Genomic DNA, 23,077 nt, shown 5'->3' with positions numbered 1-23,077 from the left:
ACGAGGGAGACAGGTGGTGGGGATGTGACAGAGCATCATTTCTGGTTGAGTGGAGCAGGTTATCTGCCAACAACTCCCCAAATTCCTATGTTGAAACCTAATCCCCAATGTGATGGTATTGGGAAGTGGAGCATTTAGGGGGGGATTAGGTCATGAGAATGGAGCCCTCATGAATGGGATTAGTGCCCTTACAAAAGAGAGTTCACAAAGCTCCCTCATCCCTTCTGCCATGTGAAGACACAGCTAGAAGTCAGCCATCAGTGAACCGGGAAGTGGATTCTCACCAGACGCCGAATCTGTTGGTGGACTGATCTTGGATTTCCTATTCTCTAGGACTGTGAGCAATACATTTCTATGGTTTCTAAGATCCTAGTCTATGGTATTTTTGTAATAGTAGTCTGAACTAAGATACAACCTCACTTCGTAACACTTCACCCAAACAGTAAGCCCAATAGATAATCACTCAGGGTTAGAGGAGAAAGCAGGAGTTCTCAGCTGGTAGACCGAGATCTAGCAGAAGATCTAGAAACCTCAGCCAGAGCATGATTAATTTCTCCCCATGGGGACTAAGAATTCAAGGCTTTAGAGAAATCAAAGACAGCTTCTTCCTACAAAATAGTGAGGTTTCCTGCTTGTTAAACTGCTCATATTGGGTCTAGAAAATTTTAATTTAGAAGAACATGAATGACTGAAATGTAAACTTGCCTTATCCTCTTTCTGCATAAAATTCCTTTTGAAAAAATGGCTGAGGAGCATGTCATGGTTATGTGTGTGCATGTGTGTGAGTGTGCGAGTGTGCGAGTGTGCAGCTTTCTTACCCAATCTAGATGAAGCAGAAGCCAATGGCTGGAGAGCAGGGAGAAGCAGGGGTCTGGGAGAGGCTACAGTCTAGACCCTTGGTAACTGAAAGTACATGGGGTACATCAGCTTTTTTAAGATGACGATTTGGAAGAGAAATAAGAAATACTGTGAGATTTATTTTTATACAGTTTCTTATTAAGATATTATTGATATACACTCTTATGAAGGTTGCACATGAAAAACAATGTGGTTACTACATTCACCCATATTATCAAGTCCCCCCCCACCCATTGTAATTGTAGTCAGCGTCCATCAGTGTAGTAAGATACCACAGAGTCACTACTTGTCTTCTCTGTGCTACACTGTCTTCCCCATGATCCCCCCCACACCATGTGTACTAATCATAATACCCCTCAATCCCCTTCTCCCTCCTTCCTTCCTCCACCCCTCCCCTTTGGTAACCACTAGTCCCTTCTTAGAGTTTGTGGGTCTGCTGCTGTTTTGTTCCTTCAGTTTTGCTTCGTTATTATACTCCACACATGAGGGAAATCATTTGGCACTTATCTTTCTCTGCCTGGCTTATTTCATTGAGCATAATACCCTTTAGCTCCATCCATGTTCTTGCAAATGCTAGGATTTGTTTCTTTCTTATGGTTGAATAGTATTCCATTGTGTATATGTACCACCTCTTCTCTATCAATTCATCTACTGATGGACACTTTGATTGCTTCTGTATCTTGACTATGGTAAATAGTGCTGCAATAAACATAGGGGTACATATGTCTTTTTGAATCTGAGAACTTGCATTCTTTGGGTAAATTCCTAGGAGTAGAATTCCTGGATCAAATGGTATTTCTATTTTTAGTTTTTTGAGGAACCTCCATATTACTTTCCACAATGGTTGAACTAGTTTACATTTCCACCAGCAGTGTAGGAGGGTTCCCCTTTCTCCGCATCCTCGCCAGCATTTGTTGTTCTTAGTTTTTTTGATGTTGGCCATCCTAACTGGAATACTGTGTGATTTTAAACAAACCACTAAGGGTGGGGGAGGGGGCTGTTTTTGGCATTAATCTAGGATCTTTCTCCACCTAATAATAGTTGAACAACTTTTATTCCAGAATAAGGGGAACAGATACTCAAACACACTTGGGATATCTGTGATATTCATCTGCTTTGCTATTTTTTGGACAGATTTTTAGTTGCCTGGTTGGTATGAATCTCATCACCACCCAGGTTGCTTTTGAAAATCAGGTGAGCCACCTTATTTTGAGAATTGAAGAAAATTAAGAAAAGAGAGTGGTGTGTGTTCTCTTTCCTTGTGCCCTTTTTACCCCAGCAGACCCATAGTCACTCCTGAAAACCCCATGTTGGTTGCCAGGAGCATGCTGGGGGCTGAAAAAGCCGTTGTGGCATACAGTGGTGCAGCTGCAGAGAGATGTAGGCTGGTGTGGTATATACAGACAGCTGATTCTACAGGGCAAGTTCTTATTACTTTGGGCAAAAGAAACCTCATATGGTTTTTGTTCAGATTTTTTTCTATAACCAGATGTCTCATCTTCAGTTACTTTTTCCTGATAATATCTATTACTATTGGCTGTTTTAGACTTTTTTTTTCTCTACCATTGCAATGCCAGACAGAATGAAATATAATCTTTTTTCTTTAGTGGCAATTTAAACAGAACAGAAATATGTATCTTGTCTATCTGTTTACTAGTGGTTTATATAGCAGTTAAAATCTCCAACTTTGGGATTTTTTTTCTCCTTCTTGTTTCTTGTATATTAAAAAACAGTAATCTACTGCTCCAGATGATTCTCTGGGTTTTAGAGCAATGCCAACACTATCACAATTATTTTTGTAAATATTTTGTATCTACAAAATATTTTTGTAAAGCAGGTATCTGGATTTCTGCTCCAAGGCATAATTTTGTTGTTTCAATAACTGGAGTTATTCTTGTGTTATGAAAGTTAAGTTCATTTTATTTTGAAAGTGAAAAATATACACAAATAGGTGCTTTTAGTATATGAACCCATCATATTCAGAAATAGCTAACATCAAGGCAAAGAAGAAGCCTTCAGTGGCAAATGCAATGCAGGAAATCAAATCCTTTAAAAACGAGTTTTATTTGGCTTGGCTTGGAAATAATTTTAGCAGATTATGTGAAGCAAGGCATCTCCTGCCCAGTAAGCAGACTGAATTATATTATGTCCATTTGTTATAATTTGGTAAATAGTGCTGCAATAAACATAGGGGTGCATATGTCTTTTTGAATCTGAGAACTTGCATTCTTTGGGTAAATTCCTAGGAGTAGAATTCTTAGGTCAAATGGTATTTCTATTTTTAGTTTTTTGAGAAACCTCCATATTACTTTCCACAATGGTTGCCCTCCTATCTTCCTATCTAGTTTATAAAAAAAATTGTATGTGTGTAAGCATAATTGAAGGTAAATCAGGAAGTGCTTTTATTTGATTATTAGACTTGCATGCACTTATATTTGATTCTTAGATATGACTTTCTTTTTAGTCTTCTTCCTTTCTCAAGTAGAACTGTTATTTCATTTTAATGTTTTTACCTCCATGGGTTGGTCACATGAGTATTTTAAGAATTAAATAATCTTGAACAAATTCAGTATATATCAAATCATCTTATGTGCATTTCATACTTTAATGGCAAGTAAGCCATTATAAAACAAAATGTTTATTTATGTTACAAGTGGCCATATCTCCTTTGATCTAGAACAAATGCTACTAATGTTGATTAATGCCAGTTGACTGGGAATATTTCCATTTTTTCCTTTGTAAGTGGTTTAAAAATACACCAGCTTCTGCCTCTTGAACCTGCAATAGCATGTTCATCCTATTACAACATGGGAAATCATGGCCTGTTGCTCCAAACTAGGTTTTACAGAAATTCCTTTTCCCTTAACTAAGAAAAGAGATAGTGCCTCATAAAGGCATTGTGAATACCATGTAAGGGAACTTCCTATATATGAAATGATAAGTATAGATGATTGTTGAGCTAAAATTAATATTAAAAGACTAACTGGTACCTGAGCAATTAAGAAAGAATTTTGTAGGCCAAGTCGAGAATTGAATAAGGAACCAGGAACCTAAATATGCAGAAGAGACTTTTCAATGGCAAATGGTTGAGGGCCTGAAAATGGGGGATTTGCCTTCCCCACAGGTCAACCCCAGTGGTTCTCTCCTTTTGCTGACTCATTTTCCTATCCAGTATTCTATTCCTCTCCTAGTCTAAGTATGAACTGATAGGCTGATAAAGTCTTAAAATATGACTGCTCTCGGGGAATTTCCAGGTTGGAGGAGGTCAGATGTTATCAACAGTCCAGAGGTGGAGCACCCATCAGGTGTCCTGAAGTCTCCTCAGAATTGGAGACTTAGGGAGGGGTTATGGAGTGGTCATTCAATTGTCCTTGACCAGTGAACATAGTCCAGGGGATCTGAAACAAGGCTCATAGTGGGCACTCAACTCATGTGAGTTTTCTTTCTGCCATCTTGCTGCCTGCCTTGTGAAGGGGTGAACTGATGGTTCCTTCAGAAATATTGCTGATCCCTGGATTATAATTGAAATATTCAGTTTGTATTAAATAATGAGAGAGGGGACTTCCAGGATGTCCCTTCTCCAATTTTCAAATTGAATAGTAAAACAAAGTAAGGCAAGATAAATATTATCCCAAACTTACTAATGGTTACCACATAGGAGAAGAGAAATGACTACATTGAGTCAACTTCAAAAAAGTGGTGGTGCAGGGAAGAAACAAAGGTTCTGATGCCAAAGGAGTTTTCCACTTGTTCCCCAGGCCCAGACACAATACTGCGGGAAGACAGTGATTTTTAGAAAACCTGTGAATTCCCTCAGTATACTCCAGGTAGGAGAGGTGGACTCAGGGGTGAGTGAGCTACCTGGGGAAGGTCAAGGAGAGCCCATAGCATGAAAGCTCTAAATACCACCACAGGCCTGCGGCAGAGACAGACATTGAGGGAGACAGACAAGGGTGGGGGCCTTGCCCTGGTTCAGGGCACCGAGTGAGAGCTCCGAAACTGGAGCCATGTCCAGGTCTCTAGCAAGGACTGTTCTCAACCAGCCCAGCTACCCTTCTCTCTACACAAAAGTGGATTCAAAGAAGCACTTGGAACTCAAATCACAGCTCTTAGGGAAGAAAAACTTATCACATTGACTTGGAACAAGAAGATGCATTTGCCAAATGGTGTGACCTCTATGCATGTGGAACAAAGAATCTCTGAGAGCAAAGAAGAGCATCATCTCTCAGAAAATACTGGTGATAGAATGATTGACAGATGCATATCTCAGCTAAGCTTATACCTTAAGGACTGAGATTTCTTTGAGAATCCAGATAGATACACACATCATTTTTAAAGGGGAAATGTTATCTCAGACTTTCCCACAGTAGATTAAAATGCCAGAATATAAAAATAAAGACCATGTAGATTGCTTATAAAAATTATAAAAACATTGGATTAAAAAAGGCCAAAAGATGCTGTTGGGATATAATACAGGCAGGAAGAGGTTTTTTCAAGAGAACAAGGTTTAGACTGAGAATCTGGTTTATTTTAGAAGAGCAGAAGTGAGAAGCTTAGAACTCCAAAAGAAAGATAAAGAATAGGAAGCTCATAAGATCTGACCGGGAACTTATCTGGTTAGGAGAGGGGATGCTCTTTCAGGGACACTTCTGTATTGAAGTCAAACCCAGGTAAGCTGTCCAATGAATAGTTTGTGGTTCCACAACAGTTTCAACCTGGAACGGAAGGAAGACCTAAAGGTCTTATGGAAAACTGCTTTCCCAAGGACTGAGGAGGGTGAGGGAAATAGCCTGGGCTCAAGCTCCTGCTGAAAGTGGGAGTGGATACCAGCCACAGAGTGGGTACCAGCCACATAGAGTGCTCACCAGGCACCTGGAGAATGAGAAAGCAGAGCTACGTGTGGAGGGCCTCATTGCCACCTGAAGCTGAACCACATGTTTGAGGAACTTCCAGTCTGTTCAGCACAGAGCTCTGTTTCCAGCTTTGCAGGACTCTGAAATAGCCTAGTCTGTGAGAGGTTTCAGGAAAAATGTCCTGGGATCTACTTTTTAGGTATTTTCTCTCAGATTCCAAGAGCACAATAGTGTATCAGCGCTTATAGAAATCCTGCTGTAAAGAATTTTTCAAATGTGTTTGAGCATAGAATCCCTTTTCCTTGTAATGGCTTGGAGCAATAATATACACTGATATAAAATGTGATATGTAAATTCCTAATAAGGTAGTTTTAAGAGAGTACATGAAAAAGAAAAGCAAAGGGAGAAAGGTGATAGCTTCAGGGTCTATGAAGGAAAATCCTGCTCCTTTCTGGAAACAAGTTACTTGTTGGTGAAAACAAGCCCATGAGTCTTTGGTTTAAGTTGCTGTAGGCTGGACTAGTTAAAGTGACATATAATCAGATAGGGAGGGGATCAGTCACACCTTTAGCCCTTTGTTAATGCCCTTTTCAACCCTGGCCTTACCTCTTCAGTTGTCAGAATGCTTAACTGACTACTGTTAAAGCTAACAAATGGAAAAATAAGTTTAGTTTCTCTACAGTATTAAGAACAAGACCAGGAAAAGTACCAGCAGATTTTTATTAACTGTGACGTGCACATCAGCAGTTAAGCCAGGGGTTCTTGCAACCCAAACTTGGCTGGTAGTTTACACACTGATGCTTGGGACAAAGTCCTCCTGCCACTTGCCCAGGAAGTGAAGGCAACCAGAGAGAAGGTTAGTTCAGAGAACACGTTGATGTTTTGGTAGCCTGTTGTGTAAGTGTAGCCTTTTGTACCTTTAAATGGTTCTGGAAGAAAGGAAGTTATTAGCTGCATCTTCAGAAAGAAACACATTACATTTTTTACATTCAAGCTTATGGTTTACAAGAAAGCAAGCTGAATACATTTACAATACAGACCCTGTGTATAATACTCATTTTGCACTGAAGCTCCATTCAATTGAACTCAAGTCTGCTGGGAGGGGTTATCTAATTTTTACAAGTAATTTCTAAGCTATAGGGAGCATTTTGACTAATTGTGGTCAAATAGACTTTGGTGGGAGACAAACGTGAGCAACTAACAAAAATATATTATTTCTATGCTCCAGACAGATAATGTTAAGCAGGTGGGTAGGTACCTTCATGGACCTTAAAGTGGTATTTTAAGTTAAAAAAAAAAAAATAAGACACGTTTCAACCAAAGGTCAGAGAAAGGGAGAATGAGGATTCTTTGTGTCTCACTTACGCTTGATTTATTATCTCATGATATCTACGTTTCAAGAGAGGGAGCCCAGCAGAGAGGGGGGCAAGGGGGACACAGAGAGATATGAGGGTCTGTCCTGCCCCTGAGTCAGGTTATGGCCTTGGGTAAATCACATAACCTCTCTGAGCCTTAGTTTCCCCAAAGAATTCCTGTTTCATTTGGTTCTTGGGGGGAATAAATAGGGTAATGTATATCTAATACATAACAAATCCTCAATAAATGATAAATATATTTAATGGCCACTATGTTGGTGATGATAAAAAAGATGATAGAAGATGGAGGATAGATGTGGGGAAGAGCTTTAAGGAATTAGATGTTAACCTAGAAAAGAAGGAATTAGGTAGAAGGCTAAGAAAATAATTTTGAGTTTTGAAAAACTACAGTTATTAGATGAAGTTTTAATTAATTTGATGCTACTATATACTTTCTAATTCCAGTTTATTTTTAACCTTCCTAATGGAATAATAAATTATTTAGGATGGTTTAGGAAAAATAGCAGTGGTGAGATCAAGGGTCAGCGGACTAGACTATTAAGAAATTCTCTGTGTTCAGAAAATAAATACTTATTTTATGACACATATACAAGTCATTTTTTTGCAGCCTGGTTTCAAACAGCTAAAGTTTATATAGACCGTTAAACCAATTAGGTAAGTCATCCATTTACCAGAATATTATGCAGCTCTAAAGATTATTGAGTTACCTCTTATTAAAATGTGGAAAGATACAGAGGATTTATTATTGTTTTTTAAAGCAAGGCTCAAAGTATTTCAAACAGTATTCTACTTCTTGAGTAAAAAGCAGGGGAATTAGCATCAATATTTGACACTACTATATACTTTCTAACTATGGTTTATTTTTAACCTTCCTAAATGGAATACTAAATTATTTAGGATGGTTTAGGAAAAATAGCAGTGGTGAGATTATGCTTGTGGAAACATAAAGAAACTTTGGATGGACATAGAAATTGAGAAGAATGGTTTCTGTGGTGCAGAGGCTGGAAAGACCCAGCAAATGGCAAACAAGGACTAATGGTGACTTTTCACTGAGTACCATATTATACCTGTTTTCTGAGCTAGATGTAATTTCTACTAAAAAAAAAAGTTAAAAATATTAAATGCTTAAAGAGAAAGTGTATGCTTTAAAGGGGTATTATTTTGAATTTAAAATTATGAATCTGATTGCTTTATTCAGAAACCAACCTGAGGTCAGTTCAGATTAAGAATTGAGTTTTGATTTGTGTAAGAGGTAAGTGAAGAAGAAATATTGTCCATTTTGAAGCATAGTATATCCTAAGGAATCAGTGGTAGGATGTGGGGTACACAGATAAGAGGATTTAGAATCTAAACTGTCATGGGGCACCGGAGGAGTGGGGAGGCATGTCAGGACTGGGCGGAAAGGGTTGCAAATCAGTGGAGAAAGAGTGCAAGGATCACCTGTGTGTACTATGCAATTCTGTCTGGGTCCCTTGCAGCATTATTGCACTGAAAATCAGCTCAGAGTTGACCTTACCAGAACTCTAGAGCTGGAAAAAGGACTCCACTAGCATTTCAATAGCATGACACCAAACAACTGGTCACCAACTCCCAATCCTGGTAGTAGAGTGAAAATAAAGCTGGAAGATGTGGAAGAAAACTTTCAAAGGTTTCTATTTAATGTCAGAACAGTTTCCTTGGCATAAAATGGAGGTTACGGCAGTAAATTTTTCACTAGAGGCACTGAAGAACTAATAACGGAAAATAAGAAGGGATCTTTTAGAAGGTTTCACAAAACTAACATTTTTGAATTATGGACCAGTATTAAAATAAGAAGATTACAGATGACAAGGACACATGTGTAACAGGGCTGACTCTTTCTAGAAGATGGAAGGATAATCACAGGGTCATGCCAAATTTGCTTCCTACAAGATAGATTGATGGGGGATTTGACCAGTAACCTGTTGATCACCATTGAGAATACTCACATATTCCAAAAGGCTTCTATAAAGCCAAAAAAGAAAAACAAATTTTATATCTAGAACTGTTTTAACTAGACCATGCTTTAGAAGGAAAAAATATGTCTAAGTGTGGTGTGGTCACGTCTAAGCATCCTTTCTTCCCTCCTCACAATAAACAACAGTTGTACATTATTTGCCTAAAATATTAATTATTTCTGGAGTAAGTGAGGCTTTTTCATCTTTACGCAAAGTTGTATGTCTTTCCTAAGTCATTTGGTTTCAAATTTTAGCACGTGTCATAGTATTGTGGTAACATATGTTAGAAAATTAAACTAGTTACCTAGGAGAATAATATATTCTTTCTATGGCTTATTATCCTTGTTATGTCCTACTTTATGAATCAGAAAGGTCTAGAAACCTTTATACTGAGAAATAGTAATGAGCTGTAATGTACAAGAGAAAGTGCCATTTCACAAGAGTCCTGTTTATCTCTCACTCAAATATTGAGCTTAGGAAACATATAATGAGTTTGTGGACTTTTAAAATCACCTGGAAGAGGGTTTCTCAACCTCCGTACCACTGACAGCTGTGGTTGCATGAGCGTTTGTCATGGGAGGCTGTCCTGTGCATTGTGGGGTGTCCAGCAGCCCCAGCCTGTACCTACTAGATGCCACTCGTTGCCAAATGTCCCCTGGGCATCCACACGGCCCCGGACTGAGAACCACTTGACTTAGAGGCTGGTTCATTTTCTGTCTAACTCCCCTGTGGTAGGAGGGGTAACTTACACACCTCAGTCTCATTCAACAGACATGAAAACCAAGTAAGGAAGTAAACGAAAGCAAAACCATCTATCAATCAAGTGGATGTATTTCCCCCAACCGCCAAAACCATCCCACCAAGGCTTTTTCTCAAAGAATGCTCACACAGAACCAAGGATTTCGACTTTCAGACTTCCCACACCAAAGGAATAACATGCCGAGGAAAGTCATCATGTGCACAGCAGAACCAGTGATGGACGCATTCAATGTTACAAAATTTTACACAGATGCTAAAACACCCTGTGTGGGACAAAACATGTTAAATAGCAAACGAACAAAGAACTCACTGTTTCCAGAAGCGGCTTTTCGGAACTTCGTCAGGTCCACGTTAGGGGGTCTGCTGGGTTTTGGTGGGGGTGGGCCCAAGGTAAACAAGGGAGGTAGGGGCTTCCGCCTCGGGGTGGCTGGGTCCTTGTCTCCCTTTTCCTTTTCTTGGCTTTGGCCCCATGGCCCTGCCACTGTCAGCTTAGAAGGTGTCTTAGGGAACTTGGCAGGAGGAGCCCCAGACGCCGACTCCTCCTGATGCATTTTGCTCAGGAAGACGTTTTTAGCAGCATTTAACTTCCTATCTTCACTTTTACCCTCCGTGTTTTTGGAGAGGCCGGGGCCTCCTCGGCTTGCAGCCGCAGGCTTCAGAACCACTCCAGCGAAAGGCGAGCTTGACGTGTCACCTCCATGGTCTTTATTTTCCGGGTCTTCCCTTGCTGGCTTTAGGGGGCCGGTTTTGGACTTGGCTCCTGGGGGACCCAGGGGCCCTTTCTGCAGAGATGCGTCCTTGGGGCCACCCTCGTCTTCGTAGCAGTGGTCGGCGCTCCAGGCTGGCTTCTGGCCGTAGGCAGGTTTGGGAAAGAGGGGTTTGGGGTCATGATCTTGCGAGGCTGACATAAACTTGCCTTTAACCCCAGGTAGCTTTGGGAACACTTGCTTCTGCTCATTTTCCTGGGTTAGAGGATTAGACCCCGGCTTTGGGCCTGGTGGCTTTAGGTCAGAGTCTTGGTTGACACCGTGCAGCAAAGGCTTATTCCCGGGAGGCCGGGGAAGCACAGGTTTAGAATCTTCTCTGGGCAAGTTGTTGGGCTTGGGGCCCACGGGTCTCAGATATCCCACCTTGGCCTCAGGGTCTCTGGCAGCTGAGTTTGCCGACGGTCCGAATCTTTGGTCCACTCCAGTCGGCCTTAGAAGTGGGGGTTTGGGCTCCTTGTCAGGCTTTTCCTCGGAAGAAGATTTCACCCCCAAAGGTGGCTTTGGGGACCCAAACCTAGGTGTGTTGCTAGGTCCTGAGGGAGGACTGGCATTTCCTTGGTTGTTGAATAAGTTCTTTTTAGCTTGCACTCCTGAAGGTGAGTTTTGCCCTGGGGCTTTGAAGGGTCGGCTGTTGACAGAGACCTCCTCCATGGGGTTGCCCCCTGTGTTAAACTTCGCCATGAGGGACTTCACATCTGTTTTTGCATCCTACAAGCACAGGGAACAAAAACTAGCTGAGAGCCAGAAGTCTCACTTACACAATTTAAAATACTACACTTTAAAGGGTTTCCTGGTTTGAGGCCTGCAGCGTTGCTGATTGGTTAGCGAGATATTGTAACATTTATCTTCCTCTATGGCAAAATAAGTTGTGAGAGTTTTGGTTACTTTTGTTTAAGTCACAACTTAACCTTTTTCTTTTCCTCTCCCTGTTGCTCCAGCTAAGAGTTGGATTTACTCTTGATATTTATCTATTTTGTTTTACTTGAAAAAATATGGAAGTGACTAATAAGTGACTTCTTCCACATTATAACAATTGAAACACTTAAATAGAAACTGCACTTAAAAAATGAAAGAAAGCTCTTCTGTAAATTTAGATTGCATGCTTTATACAGCATGGCCATGTTTAACATTTCTGTGGTTGGCAAGAGTTGTCTTGATCCTCTCCACATTTAAGGTCTGTTGGTTTGCTAACAGGAGGTGTAGCAGAAAAACACACTCATTTTTGTAAGTAATACAACACGTTTTTCTAATTATTCACAAATATTCAGTGCAAATGATTCAACCAGAGAGAGACTGGCAGGCGGAGTGTGCTCACTTTCAGAAGTGGTCCTGTCTAGGGGGCAGAGCCCAGGGCACATAGGGAAGGTGACCAGCATCAGTGGAGACCAGCGGGGAAGTCTCATATCCACATTTCTTGTTTCACCAGACTTCTCCTCTTGTCTCTAATGACATTTATCACTCCTTGGAAGTCCTGGCATACAGCCTCTGTCCTCTTTGTCTAAAATAGCATTTTACTTAGTAAAGATAGCAGGCAGTCACCCTTCTCTGTGACTATAATCTCATTTAGTCTGGAAGAATTAATTCATGGTGTTGTAAATCTCTTAAAAATATTTGAAAATCTCAGGATTTTAAAAAATTATTAAAGATCCTCATGCAGCTATGACAATTTCCATTTTCCTGCTTTAAAATTCACCTAGGAAATGTTTCCCTACCTCTCACACTTCTCTCTGTCTGGCCACACACCCAAGCGTATTTAATCTTTCAAGGCCCCACTCAAATACCTCAAAACCAGATCCTGTGCAGTTGGGAAGACTTGCTTTCTCCTTTTAGCTCGTGTAACACTTCAGGCACTTCTCTGTGTCCCGTGTTACTTCCTTTCACAATAGTAAGAACCACCATTTAGTATATAAATATGTGTGTTGATTCTGTTGCATGCCCAGATCTATATGGCCCCATCTCATTCTTTTTGAGAATGGTGTTACGGAACTCCGTTTCATGGGACAGAAAAGTGAGCTTGAAACTGTAGGAGGACGTCATGGAAAGAGCCTGGGAACTTGGTTTGAATCCTACCTTATTTGTGGGGTTTCAGTTGTATAACCTATAAAGTGGGGATAATAACACATGTCTGCCAGAACTAGCATGCCCATTAGAGATGGAATTGTAAAGTGTCTGCCTGGGCCACAGTATGGACTCAGTATATGGAAACCATTATTATTAGAAATGTTAGGTAGCTTATTCAAGGGCTCCTAGACAGGAACTGTGAGCACAGGGGTGCAAACTCAGGTCTGTCTGAGGCTCCAAGTCCAGAAACTGTCTCATTCCTCTTAGTGTCCCCATGACACCTAGACCAGGGCCCGGCATCCTCAGAGTTCTAGTCTATGTTTGGGGAATGAAGGTTGGCACTGAGCTGAATACTGTGAACAGTGATTGAAAAGAAATGGTGCCTCAGCAGGAGTTTCTCTCTGTACCAAACTGTAGAGTGTGTATTTTCAGGATAGGGGTAAGGCATGAGGAGGAGAAAACCAGATGAGAGCAGCATTTTCCAGCTTGAATTTTGCTCCTTTTTTTACAACCCTAAATCTGAGTTGCTGAAAACATCTTGTTTTCTACCTTGCCTCCCTTGACTGCTCTTTTAATCCCCATGATTTCCTCAAAGCCTCAAGCAATCCTGAAGACAACAGGCAGGAGACAGCAGAAAGAGGAGAGGTGTAGGTGCTAGGGGAGTGGACAGGAGAAGACAGGCCTCACCTGTGCCTCCAGGGAGGTCATGGCAGCAGAGGACGCTAAACTTTAATGCCAGGTGCATAAAGGAGAAGGACACAAACATTTTCTACATCTCCCCCCATCCTCCAACCCCCCACCAAAGAAAGTCTCTCTGGGGAAGAATTCTTTTATTCTAGACTTACTCTATATTTTGTAATTTATATTCTAGGTCTTTAATTCATTCTAGATTGTAACAAGTGGGCTACATTGCAGAGCGGTTAAGTGCACAGACTTCTTGGGTTTGAATCTTAGTAGCTTTTAAACCTAGGGGAAGGTACACAAATTCTCTGGGCCTTTGTTTGCTCACCTCTTTCATGGAAATAGTAATGCTGTGTCAGAGGGCTGTTAGGAAGATTAAACAAATGAGTATTTGTAAGGCACTTCAAAGAGTTTCTGGAACATAGGAGGGTTTCCTACTTTTGCAAAGCAAGTGAAATGTTAGAAACCATCTAGTCTACCTCTCTCACTGTGCTGCTGTGAAACCAGAAACCAAAGGATTTAACTGGCATCCCTATTCCACACCTCGGATTTACCGGGGAAACCCATGAACACACTAACCTATTGTCAAACTCCACATCCTGGTTTTAGTTTAGGAAACGTGGAAGTGGTTCATTTGGAATTGAAACTTAGGTCCTTAGCTGCCAGCCCAGACCCACGAGGCAGAGCGACATCATGGTTAAGAGCACCGGCTCTGGAATTACTGACTTGGGTTCAAACCTTGACTTCGCCACTTAGCCATGTGACCTAGCAACTTACTTAACCTCTCCGAGACTTAGTTTTCTTCATCTATAAAATGAGAATAATAACAGTACCTATTTCTCACAGGATTTTGTTTTTTAATTAGGATTAAGTGGGTTAATGCATGTACAGTTCTTAGATCAAGAACTGTACATAGCATACATCCATTGGTTGTCTGCCATCGCTGTTTTTTTGGATTCATTAGTCACATAACATAATTTTCTCCAGGTGACCACATTCTGAGGCTACACATGTTAATGTTATGTCTTAATATTAAATAAATGTAACTGAAACAAACATACTTCTGGATAACATAATAGAGTTACTATGCTTGAGTTTGGCCTCCCAAACACTGAAACTTTTCACTGGATGTTGAAAGATAGGGAAAGAAAGAGCAATAAGTTCCTGTGTAGGACACTGAAGAAACAGTAACAGCCGAGCTTACACTAATATGTCTAGCAAATCTAACTCTACTACTTATGCTGACTGTTTAGTTTTAGAAAATTGTTCTGTCATTGTTGTTAGTAAGTGTATTAGTTAAAATTTCCAACACCCCGATTCACCCTTCATCTTAAAAACAATAGCATGATTTCTTTCCCAATGATCATGATAGAAAGACAAAAATGGCAAAAACACATTTTGACATTCTCCCATACTAATCTCACTGCAGATTGACTATCCATTCCATTTTCCAAGGCTATTTTTACTTCAAAAAAATTAAAGGGGGGCAGGAGCAATGTATCATTGTAATAGAATGAAAAGTAAGCCTTCTTTAAGCCCTGAACCCCAGGGTGCCAGATCTAGAGGGGTCATGTATCCTGACTTACCAGGACACTTGGAGTTTTTGTCTATTGTTCTGGATTAATTGTTAATGATGCTTCCTTTTACTCTCAAAATGGACCCACTTTAAACAATAAATTACATGGTGAATTTAGTCCTCACCAGAGGTGATCCTGTTATCAGTCTCTTGTGTACATTTCTAAACTATGCATATACAAATACATATAAATACACTCACACACACACAAACACACACACACACACACACATCCTTCCTGTCCCCAACTTGGCACATATGGAAACCCCTGTTCTGTACTTTGTTTTTTCACAGGACTGATATTTAGTTGCTACAAATCAGTACAAATGGACGTATAATCTGCAAACCATTCTGATTGCTTGGTACCTGTGCAAATCAGTTGTTAAATATTTTCAATATTAAATCTGCATTTTTCCTTTGACAATTGATCCATACCAGTGCATATTATTTTCATGAACTTGTTTAAAAATGTTTCATTTCTTTACTTTTTTAGAAAGTTTTAGATTTATAGTAGAATTGAGAGATGGTAGGAGAATTTTCAAATACTTTTTATCCTATTTCCCCTGTTATTAACACTTTACATTAGTTTGTGGGGCTTTTTTTTTTTTTAACTTTGAATGATTTAAAGATTGGGCTTCTGCTTATTCTTAAGAAGAGGTATTTCAATCTGGAAGGTCTTAGCGTTTAGAATATTTTGAGCAAAAACAAACATTTTATCTTAAATTACTTGAAATTCCTTTTCTAAAGTCATTTGAAGTAATTTATTATTATTTCTCTCTGTTATGTACCTATACATGTTTAGCTCAAACTACTCTCATATATTGCTCTATAACTACACAGATGTAATTATAGAAATGCTCTTGACAGAAATTAATTTGCTTTAGTCCCCATGCATATTCTCTTTCCTCAGAATTGTATATCTCCACTGGTATAAACTCACCATGTTGCCACAGGCCCTGGGAAGGTGGCTGCTAGCAAAAATGCCTTTGCTTCCTCTTCTGGATTTTTAGTTAATAACCCCAGATTCCAAAATATCTTTTTTTTTTTTGCTTTTAGCAACTTACATAAAAGCAGTGAATAAAGTACATACTTAAACAAAGTCTGAGTTGGTATTTAGGACAGACATCAAGAATTTGCACACATCAAGAAAATATTTCCTTTTGTAGATAGTTCGTCTACATATTTTCATAGGGAAAATTAAAAATACCCTATTATTGTTATTGGTTATAGGGTTTTGCTTGTTTGGGATTTATTTTACAGTATTCATGCTTTTAAATATGTCTTGGATATTACGTTAATCCAGTGGTTCTCAAACAGGGGGCAAATTTGGTAATGTCAGGAGACATCTTTGATTAAAATGACTGAGGGAGTGCTCTTGGCATCCACTGAGTGAGGCCAGGGATGCTGCAAAACACCCTCAAGAGCACAGGACAGTTCTTGTTACAAAGAGTATCAGTCCAAATAGTGCTGAGGATGAGAAGCCCTGAGCTAATCCTTTGCTTCTAATTACTCAAAACACCTTACCAGAGAGTCTGATTTTAATTTTTATATTATAATACACTCTAAAACTGATAAATAACTGTGTACACACTAAATAATACAAAAGGCTGCCATTAGAGATTGTTTTTAAAGCCCTTGTCTTTGAAAGTCTCATCTTTGTAAAGTTTCATTTGTAAAGCACAAAAGAAAGAAAACACCCATGAACCACAGGTAACTGATGAATTGAAAATAACTGCAGCCTGATTTTACCTCCTTAAGATGTGTCTGTATACTTTTGTAATTAAAGCATGAGGAAAACAAACCACTCTTTTGATACTGTTATTCTTCCTTAGACAGAACCCATGGAGAAAGAGAAGAAAATGATTTCACTTGACGGCATGCAATTTTTTTAATCACGAAGGAGACAGTAAATAACAATAGTTTACCCAAATTGATTGATTATTGGTTTCTTTCCCCTCCCTCCCTCCTTCCCTCCCTTCCTTCCTTCTTTCCTTCCTTCCTTCCTTCCTTCCTTCCTTCCTTCCTTCCTTCCTTCCTTCCTTCCTTCCTTCCTTCTTTCCTTCCTTCCTTCCCTTCTTCCTTCTCTCTCTCTTTCTTTCCTTTATCATCCATCAATATTACTGTGTGTGGATTTCTTTTCTACTGTTATGTTGAGATAACATGTCACTTTTCATGACTTATTTGGGCCTAATTGCTGGTTCTTTTCATGGAATGAAATTAGTTCCTGCCACTGCCACCATACCCATAACAGGACCTCAAATACAGTGGCATCAGGGAAAAACACGAGCTTGTAAGGAGGTGTGTACGTGAAGGGAAAAAACCTCCAGGAAGCCAGGAAGCCAGCCCGGATCCTGCCATGGCTGCAGAGGTTGTAGCCGGGGGAGAGGAAGCGGGAAGGAAGCAGGTGATGACTGTGTGCTGCATGGGGGGCCCAGCTTCAGCAGGGGTGACGGCTCATGTTGTCAGACTTAGGACCTAATCAGCTAAGGACTGATTAAGAAAATATAACAAAAAGATTGAGAAGATAGAAAGTTTTTCCCTATGTCAAACTTAACATCTTTGGGATAGGAAACAGGCTGGTGAAAATTTGTAATAGACTTAAGGAGTTCAAACTTTCACAGAGCAATGATATTCATCCTCAGTGGATTATATTGCCTAGATTAAAGAAATTAACACATACACTCCCCATAACCAAGCCTTCCACCTCTTATGAGCACACACACACATCCATAAGTTGTCTTATCTCTTTAAAGAGACTTGATCTGCTATGCCCAGTAAACTGGAAAAAGGAGCTGATTTAATCTGAAAATGAACTTTCTTCAAACTCTTTTTGAAATTACATAATAAAACTTCCCTAATTGCTTTTAGTTGTGAAGATAGAGTTAATGAAAATTCAGTACTTGTGACAATCTTTCACAAGATGGTAGATGGCAAATTCCACTAGACACAGTGAAACTGAGTAAACCTTTTTTTATCCCCACTAACATTTAAATATTAATTATTTAATTAGGTCTTAATAATCATGATTAATATGTGTGCTGTATTACAGATTAATACATACTTAATGTGTATACTCTGTTTTCTGAATGAGATGTAAAAGCAGGGACCTGTTTTTATTTTCCTTCCTCAAAAACAGCACCCCTCTGCTTCCACCCCCTTGGACAAACACTTTCTAATGCGCATTTCTTTCCACGATCTCTATCAAACACACTGGCTGATGGACAGCCTTTACTTGAGTTTCGCCATTCTTGATCACACAGATGCTAGTTGGGGAAGTAATTGCCTTAGCTTCCTTTTTTGTTTTTTGACTGAAGTATAGTTGATACACAGTATCACATTGCTTTAAGGTGTACAACATAGGGAACTTAGCTTCTTAAAGAGTGCTGAACCCCAGTCATGAATCTATTTTTAAGAGCTGTCTGTCTAACATCTCTACTTCCTTGCGAATGGGCCGTGATGGATTCCAGTTGGCTGAGTCTCTGGGGCTGAAGGAAGCACCAGGCCCCTTTTTGACAGGATGTGGGAACGTGCCTCTCACCACAGATTGCGTTCTTGGGGCAGGATCAGGCTGTTGCACACTCGGCAAGGGCGCAGGTAGGAGGCTCTGGGGGGCGGAAGCCATGGTGACAGCTCTGATTGGGAGACAAACCCCTTACGTTTGTCTCGGTAGCTGTGAGGGTGGAGATGGAACTGCAGACAAGCCCAGCACCAGCCCTGTGAGCTGTAATGCAGTTAAGAAGAAAACACCTGGCATGAGGGGAGCTCTCCGGTAGCTGTGTGTTTTGCTTCCTTCAGCACAGGTGAACTTAGCCACCTCTCCCCAGGAGGCTGGCCTGAGAACCCTGGCTGAAAACTTCTACAGATGTTACTGTGTATCACCCTTCCCTCCTGCATTATCTCAGGCACCTGATGCTCTGAATCTTTCTTGTTTCTATTGTGTTCTTTCTTCTAGTGGATTGAAGGAGAGGAAGCAAGATTGTTTAGCAAGTGGTAAAGCTTAGATGGTGATGGCCCACCTCCCAAATGTTGTGTCACCTTGAACTCTAAAGGTACATTGATCAAGGAGCCTTTTGTGTACCCTTTGTCTTTAAAGACCAGGTTTTAAAATCACCATCGTAAATTAGAATCTTCCAACCTTCTCTTCCTGGTTATCCTGCCAAATAACTCCTGGCCAAACAGTTTTGACTTTAGCATGGTGTCTGATGGCTTAAGCATAAATAGATAAGGAAGTTAAATGTGACTATGTGTTTTTGAAGTTTGTTCTGCTAAGTTTTTTATTCCTTGATTCTAATAAATGATGATAGGATATAGAAAATATACAATTGGATGTAATTCATATAGAACAACAGTCCTGGAACTACTTGTTTTGTTATTCCATTTTATACAGTTTTAATAGCAAATTTAGCTTGCATTTGCTTACGGTATAATTCACTTAACCTGCATTAACTAAATATAGCAAATTAGAAGATAGTGTCTGAGGAATTTACATTTGGACTAACTGAAGTGTTTTCCTGGGTATCTAACTTGTGGCTTATTTTGTCTTAGGCTAAATTTAATTTTATTTCTCATAATACAATATCAGTCCTTTCATTTTTCCTGTACTTTCAACTCTGTCACCTCACAGAGATCTTAATTCCATCAACTATTTCTTGTGGTAATTCTTTTTTCATATATAAATAGTATAAGCCAGCAAAAGAAAACTGACTTTGCTAAAAATATGAAATTTGAAATAAAAATTCTTTACAGCTGAGGAATATACTGTTTGACATGGAAAAATAAAACAGAAATGTTCTGTTCCCTTTTATTCCTCAGTTCCACACCCCTCCCAACACATAAACATATATATACACACAACCGCACACACACACTAGGAGCCTAGGCACTGAGGCCCTTTTCTGCACTTGACAACAAGTTAGAAACTGAAAATGGAAGGTCTACTTGGAGTGGGGTCAGGGGAGAGGCCTTCTGTATGGTTTTCTAAAGACTTCCTTCTCAGCATATGAAAAGTTCTGTGTGAGAAGAACTACTGAGAAGAGGAAGGCTTCAACAAATTAACAAAGACAGGCAGCAGCTGCTGGTTGGTGAGGGATTCAGACTAGGATACAAAGGAAGTAAATACTCAGACATTAGACATGGAGGATTAGGGAAGATACCACAAACAGAGATGGGTCAAGTTTGGAAACCTCACTCTACAGAACAAGACAGTGTGGAAACCTCTTCCTCATCTCCCCTTCTCATTCCTATTCTGTCTTTCCTTTTGAAATTTGAGGAAAATGCATTTAGCATTTATTAATCAGAATTTAAAAATATAATCACCTCACACCTCTGACCTCACTTTTTCTCTTTTATAAGTCACAGTAACAAGATTCTGCCATGAGATGAGCAACTTCTCTCACCTTTGTCATCATGGGGCTCTTTAGGGTGGTTGCACCTTTCCTCATTAAAACTGTGATGTTCTCAATTGCAAGCTTTGCATGGTGTGTGTCCTGCTCTTAACCCCTTACCACCCTCTTTTCTCATGTCCCCTCATCTTTCCAAGGTATCTCATGGCATCAGCTGCTCTGGTTTTTCACTTACTCATTCATCCGTGCGTCCCTTCATTTTCTTGTGGTGACTGCTTGCTTACAGGCTAGTTCTAGTTCTTGGTACTTTGCTACTATCTAGTTTCAAGTCTGTGCTTTAATAACGTCACTTATTCTAAGGTGCAAGTGACTTCGATGTTTCTTGCACAATTATGTATATTTGTATAGCTGGGAAAACAATTCTGGAGTTTGATATTCTGCATCTATAACTGATTCTATTATTAAAACTAATAATCACATTTAAAAAAAATTTCATATGCAATAGCTCATTTGATCTTCCTAAAGCCTGGTTCATTCTTACTGTTACAGAAGGAAAACTAAGTTCAAGCACGTGGTAGAAAGGAGAACCAAACCTGTTTTCTGACTCTACATGTTACGTTTTCTTCAATACACCGTAAGAACTATATTTTCCTTTTTTGTACCATTACTATTTTGAGTTTAAATTCTCAGCTCGTATGCAAAACTTACAGTTTCCTATTCTGATCCTGATCCAAGCAGCTTTCCACCTAACCCTAGTGATTTACCTATGTCCAAGTATCCCTAATCATGGCAGGAGGTGTATTAACATTTGTTCTATTTATGGTTGTGATCATAGGAGATCTAAGATGAACAAGAAGGCAGCAAGACACAGGGGATGTAGGGCTGTAGACCAGAACACCGCAGCTGACTGCAACATCACAAGCAATCTGGGAAGGGTAAGATAAGACAAACAATTCTGCTTGCTTTTTTAGATGTTTCGTCTGTGTGTATCGCTGTGGGGGTAGAGTGTTTAGGTAAGATGACTCTATCAGGTTTCTTTTCCCCCAAGCAACTGCCTCCTAGAGTCAGTGACATCCATCATCTAATTGGTAGTTCAGGGCACTGGGGCACCATTTTTGTCATGCATTGTCCCTCCAGGGTGGTGTTTATATTATTCACCTGGCCGCAGCTTAAAACATATTACCAGCAGGAGGGTGAAGGGTATGAACTGATATGACTAGGAAAAGAGGCTATGATTCGGGAAGGCCCGTGGCAAAAATCAGATAGCTGGCAATGCATTTAAAATAACTCCTGTCTGGAGAAAAAGCAAAACAAAAAAAAGTATTAATATCTATGGTTAATTCAAAGAATGGAAATAAAAAATGAAACACCAAAATCCCTTTCTGTTCTATGATTTTCTAAATGCTATATGGAATTCCACTTCTGGATACACCCGAAAGAAGTGAAAGCAGTGACTCAAACAGGTATTTCTACACCCATGTGTGTAGCAGCATTATTCACAATAGGTGAAGGGTGGAAGCAGCCTCAGTGTCATCAATGGAGGAACAGTTTAATCAAGGTTTGTATATACATACATAGAATATTATTCAATGTTAAAAAAGAAGGACATTTTGATCCATGCTACAAGGTGGATGAACCTTAAAGACATTGCACTTGGAGAGACAAGCCAGTAACAAAAGGACAATATTGTGATTCCACCTATCTGAGGTACCCAAAGTAGTCAAATTCATAAAGACAAGGTAGGATGATGGTTATCAGGGGCTGAGGGGAGGAGGAATGGAGAGTTAGTGTTTAATGGGTACATAGTATCAGTTGAGGAAAATGTTAAAGTTCTAGAGATAGATGGTAGTAATCATACAACAGTGTGAATGTACTTAAGCCATAGAACTGTACACTTAAAAATGGTTAAAATGGCAAGTTTTATGTAATGTATGTTTTGCCAGGAAAAAAATTACAAAAATAGTTAACTGGTGTTTGGAGAATTATTAAATTAAAGTAAAACTTTCTGTAAATGATAAAATTGCTTTGATATTTTCCCACAGTGAGGTGTTTTCTTTTCTGTTGTCTAAGTTTTAGTGATTGAAAGAGGAAAATGGAAATGACTCAAAAGGGACGAGAAAGTAACATTTCAATAAGAACCAACTTATATGTATACATTTCACTGCCCAGATGAAATTTTGATTCAAAAATTTAGAAAATTTTTTCAAACATTTTAAACAACTTACATGTAAGTATGGCTAAAAATGTAACAAAGGACCAGTGACAAATTTCTAATAAGAATAAAAGCAGTAGAGGTATAAGTGCAGAGGTATAAGCACAGCTCACTGACTAAAGTTATGTTTTGACTGGTAGGATAAAGAAAAATATTTTGGAAGGGCTCCTCTAAGGGAAAGCCAGGGAAAGCAGAGGGCACAAAACACAGGGTATGGTAGAATCACCTGGCGGATTTTTTTAAAGCTACACATGTTATATGACCCAACCCAACCTGCTGTGCTCCTCTAAGGATTTCTTTCAGTCCAGCCAGCCATGGGTACAAATGGAAAGGTGTGGCATCCTGTGGCATGTTCAGGTACAAAATGATTAAAAGCACTAATAATGAATTATCAAAAAGACAAATAAGAAAACAATCCCATTTACCATTGCATCAAAGAAAATAAAATACCTAGGAATAAATTTAATGAAGGTGTTTGTATACTGAAAACTACAAGACATTAATGAAAGAGACAAGTACAAAAAGCAGAAAGATATGCTGTGCTCAAGGACAGGAAGAAGTAATATTCTTAAAATGACCATAATACCCAAAGCAATCTACAGATTCAACGTAAAAC

General features: G+C 39.5%; 1 protein-coding gene and 1 long non-coding RNA gene across 13 annotated transcripts in view; one reads left to right on the top strand and one right to left on the bottom strand.

Moving 5' to 3' along the window:
- The window catches only part of FYB1 (FYN binding protein 1), a 148,226-nt gene that overhangs the window by 79,243 nt on the left and 45,906 nt on the right, over window positions 1-23,077 (bottom strand). For all 12 annotated transcript variants that reach the window (XM_037002535.2, XM_037002508.2, XM_037002522.2 and 9 more), the window contains one exon: window positions 10,133-11,297. In XM_037002535.2, coding sequence (XP_036858430.2) covers window positions 10,133-11,270 — 1,138 coding nt within the window. In that variant the 5' untranslated portion in view covers window positions 11,271-11,297. The remainder of the gene's footprint in view (window positions 1-10,132; window positions 11,298-23,077) is intronic.
- On the top strand, window positions 18,749-21,257 carry LOC118969136 (uncharacterized). The gene is made up of 3 exons (XR_005057035.2): window positions 18,749-18,956; window positions 20,799-20,883; window positions 21,085-21,257. It is a non-coding gene; the product is annotated as an uncharacterized lncRNA (long non-coding RNA).

The sequence above is a fragment of the Manis javanica genome, chromosome 1 (genome assembly GCF_040802235.1).
Source record: "Manis javanica isolate MJ-LG chromosome 1, MJ_LKY, whole genome shotgun sequence".
Classification (NCBI taxonomy): domain Eukaryota; kingdom Metazoa; phylum Chordata; class Mammalia; order Pholidota; family Manidae; genus Manis; species Manis javanica.
This window is presented reverse-complemented; position numbering and strand designations above follow the sequence as displayed.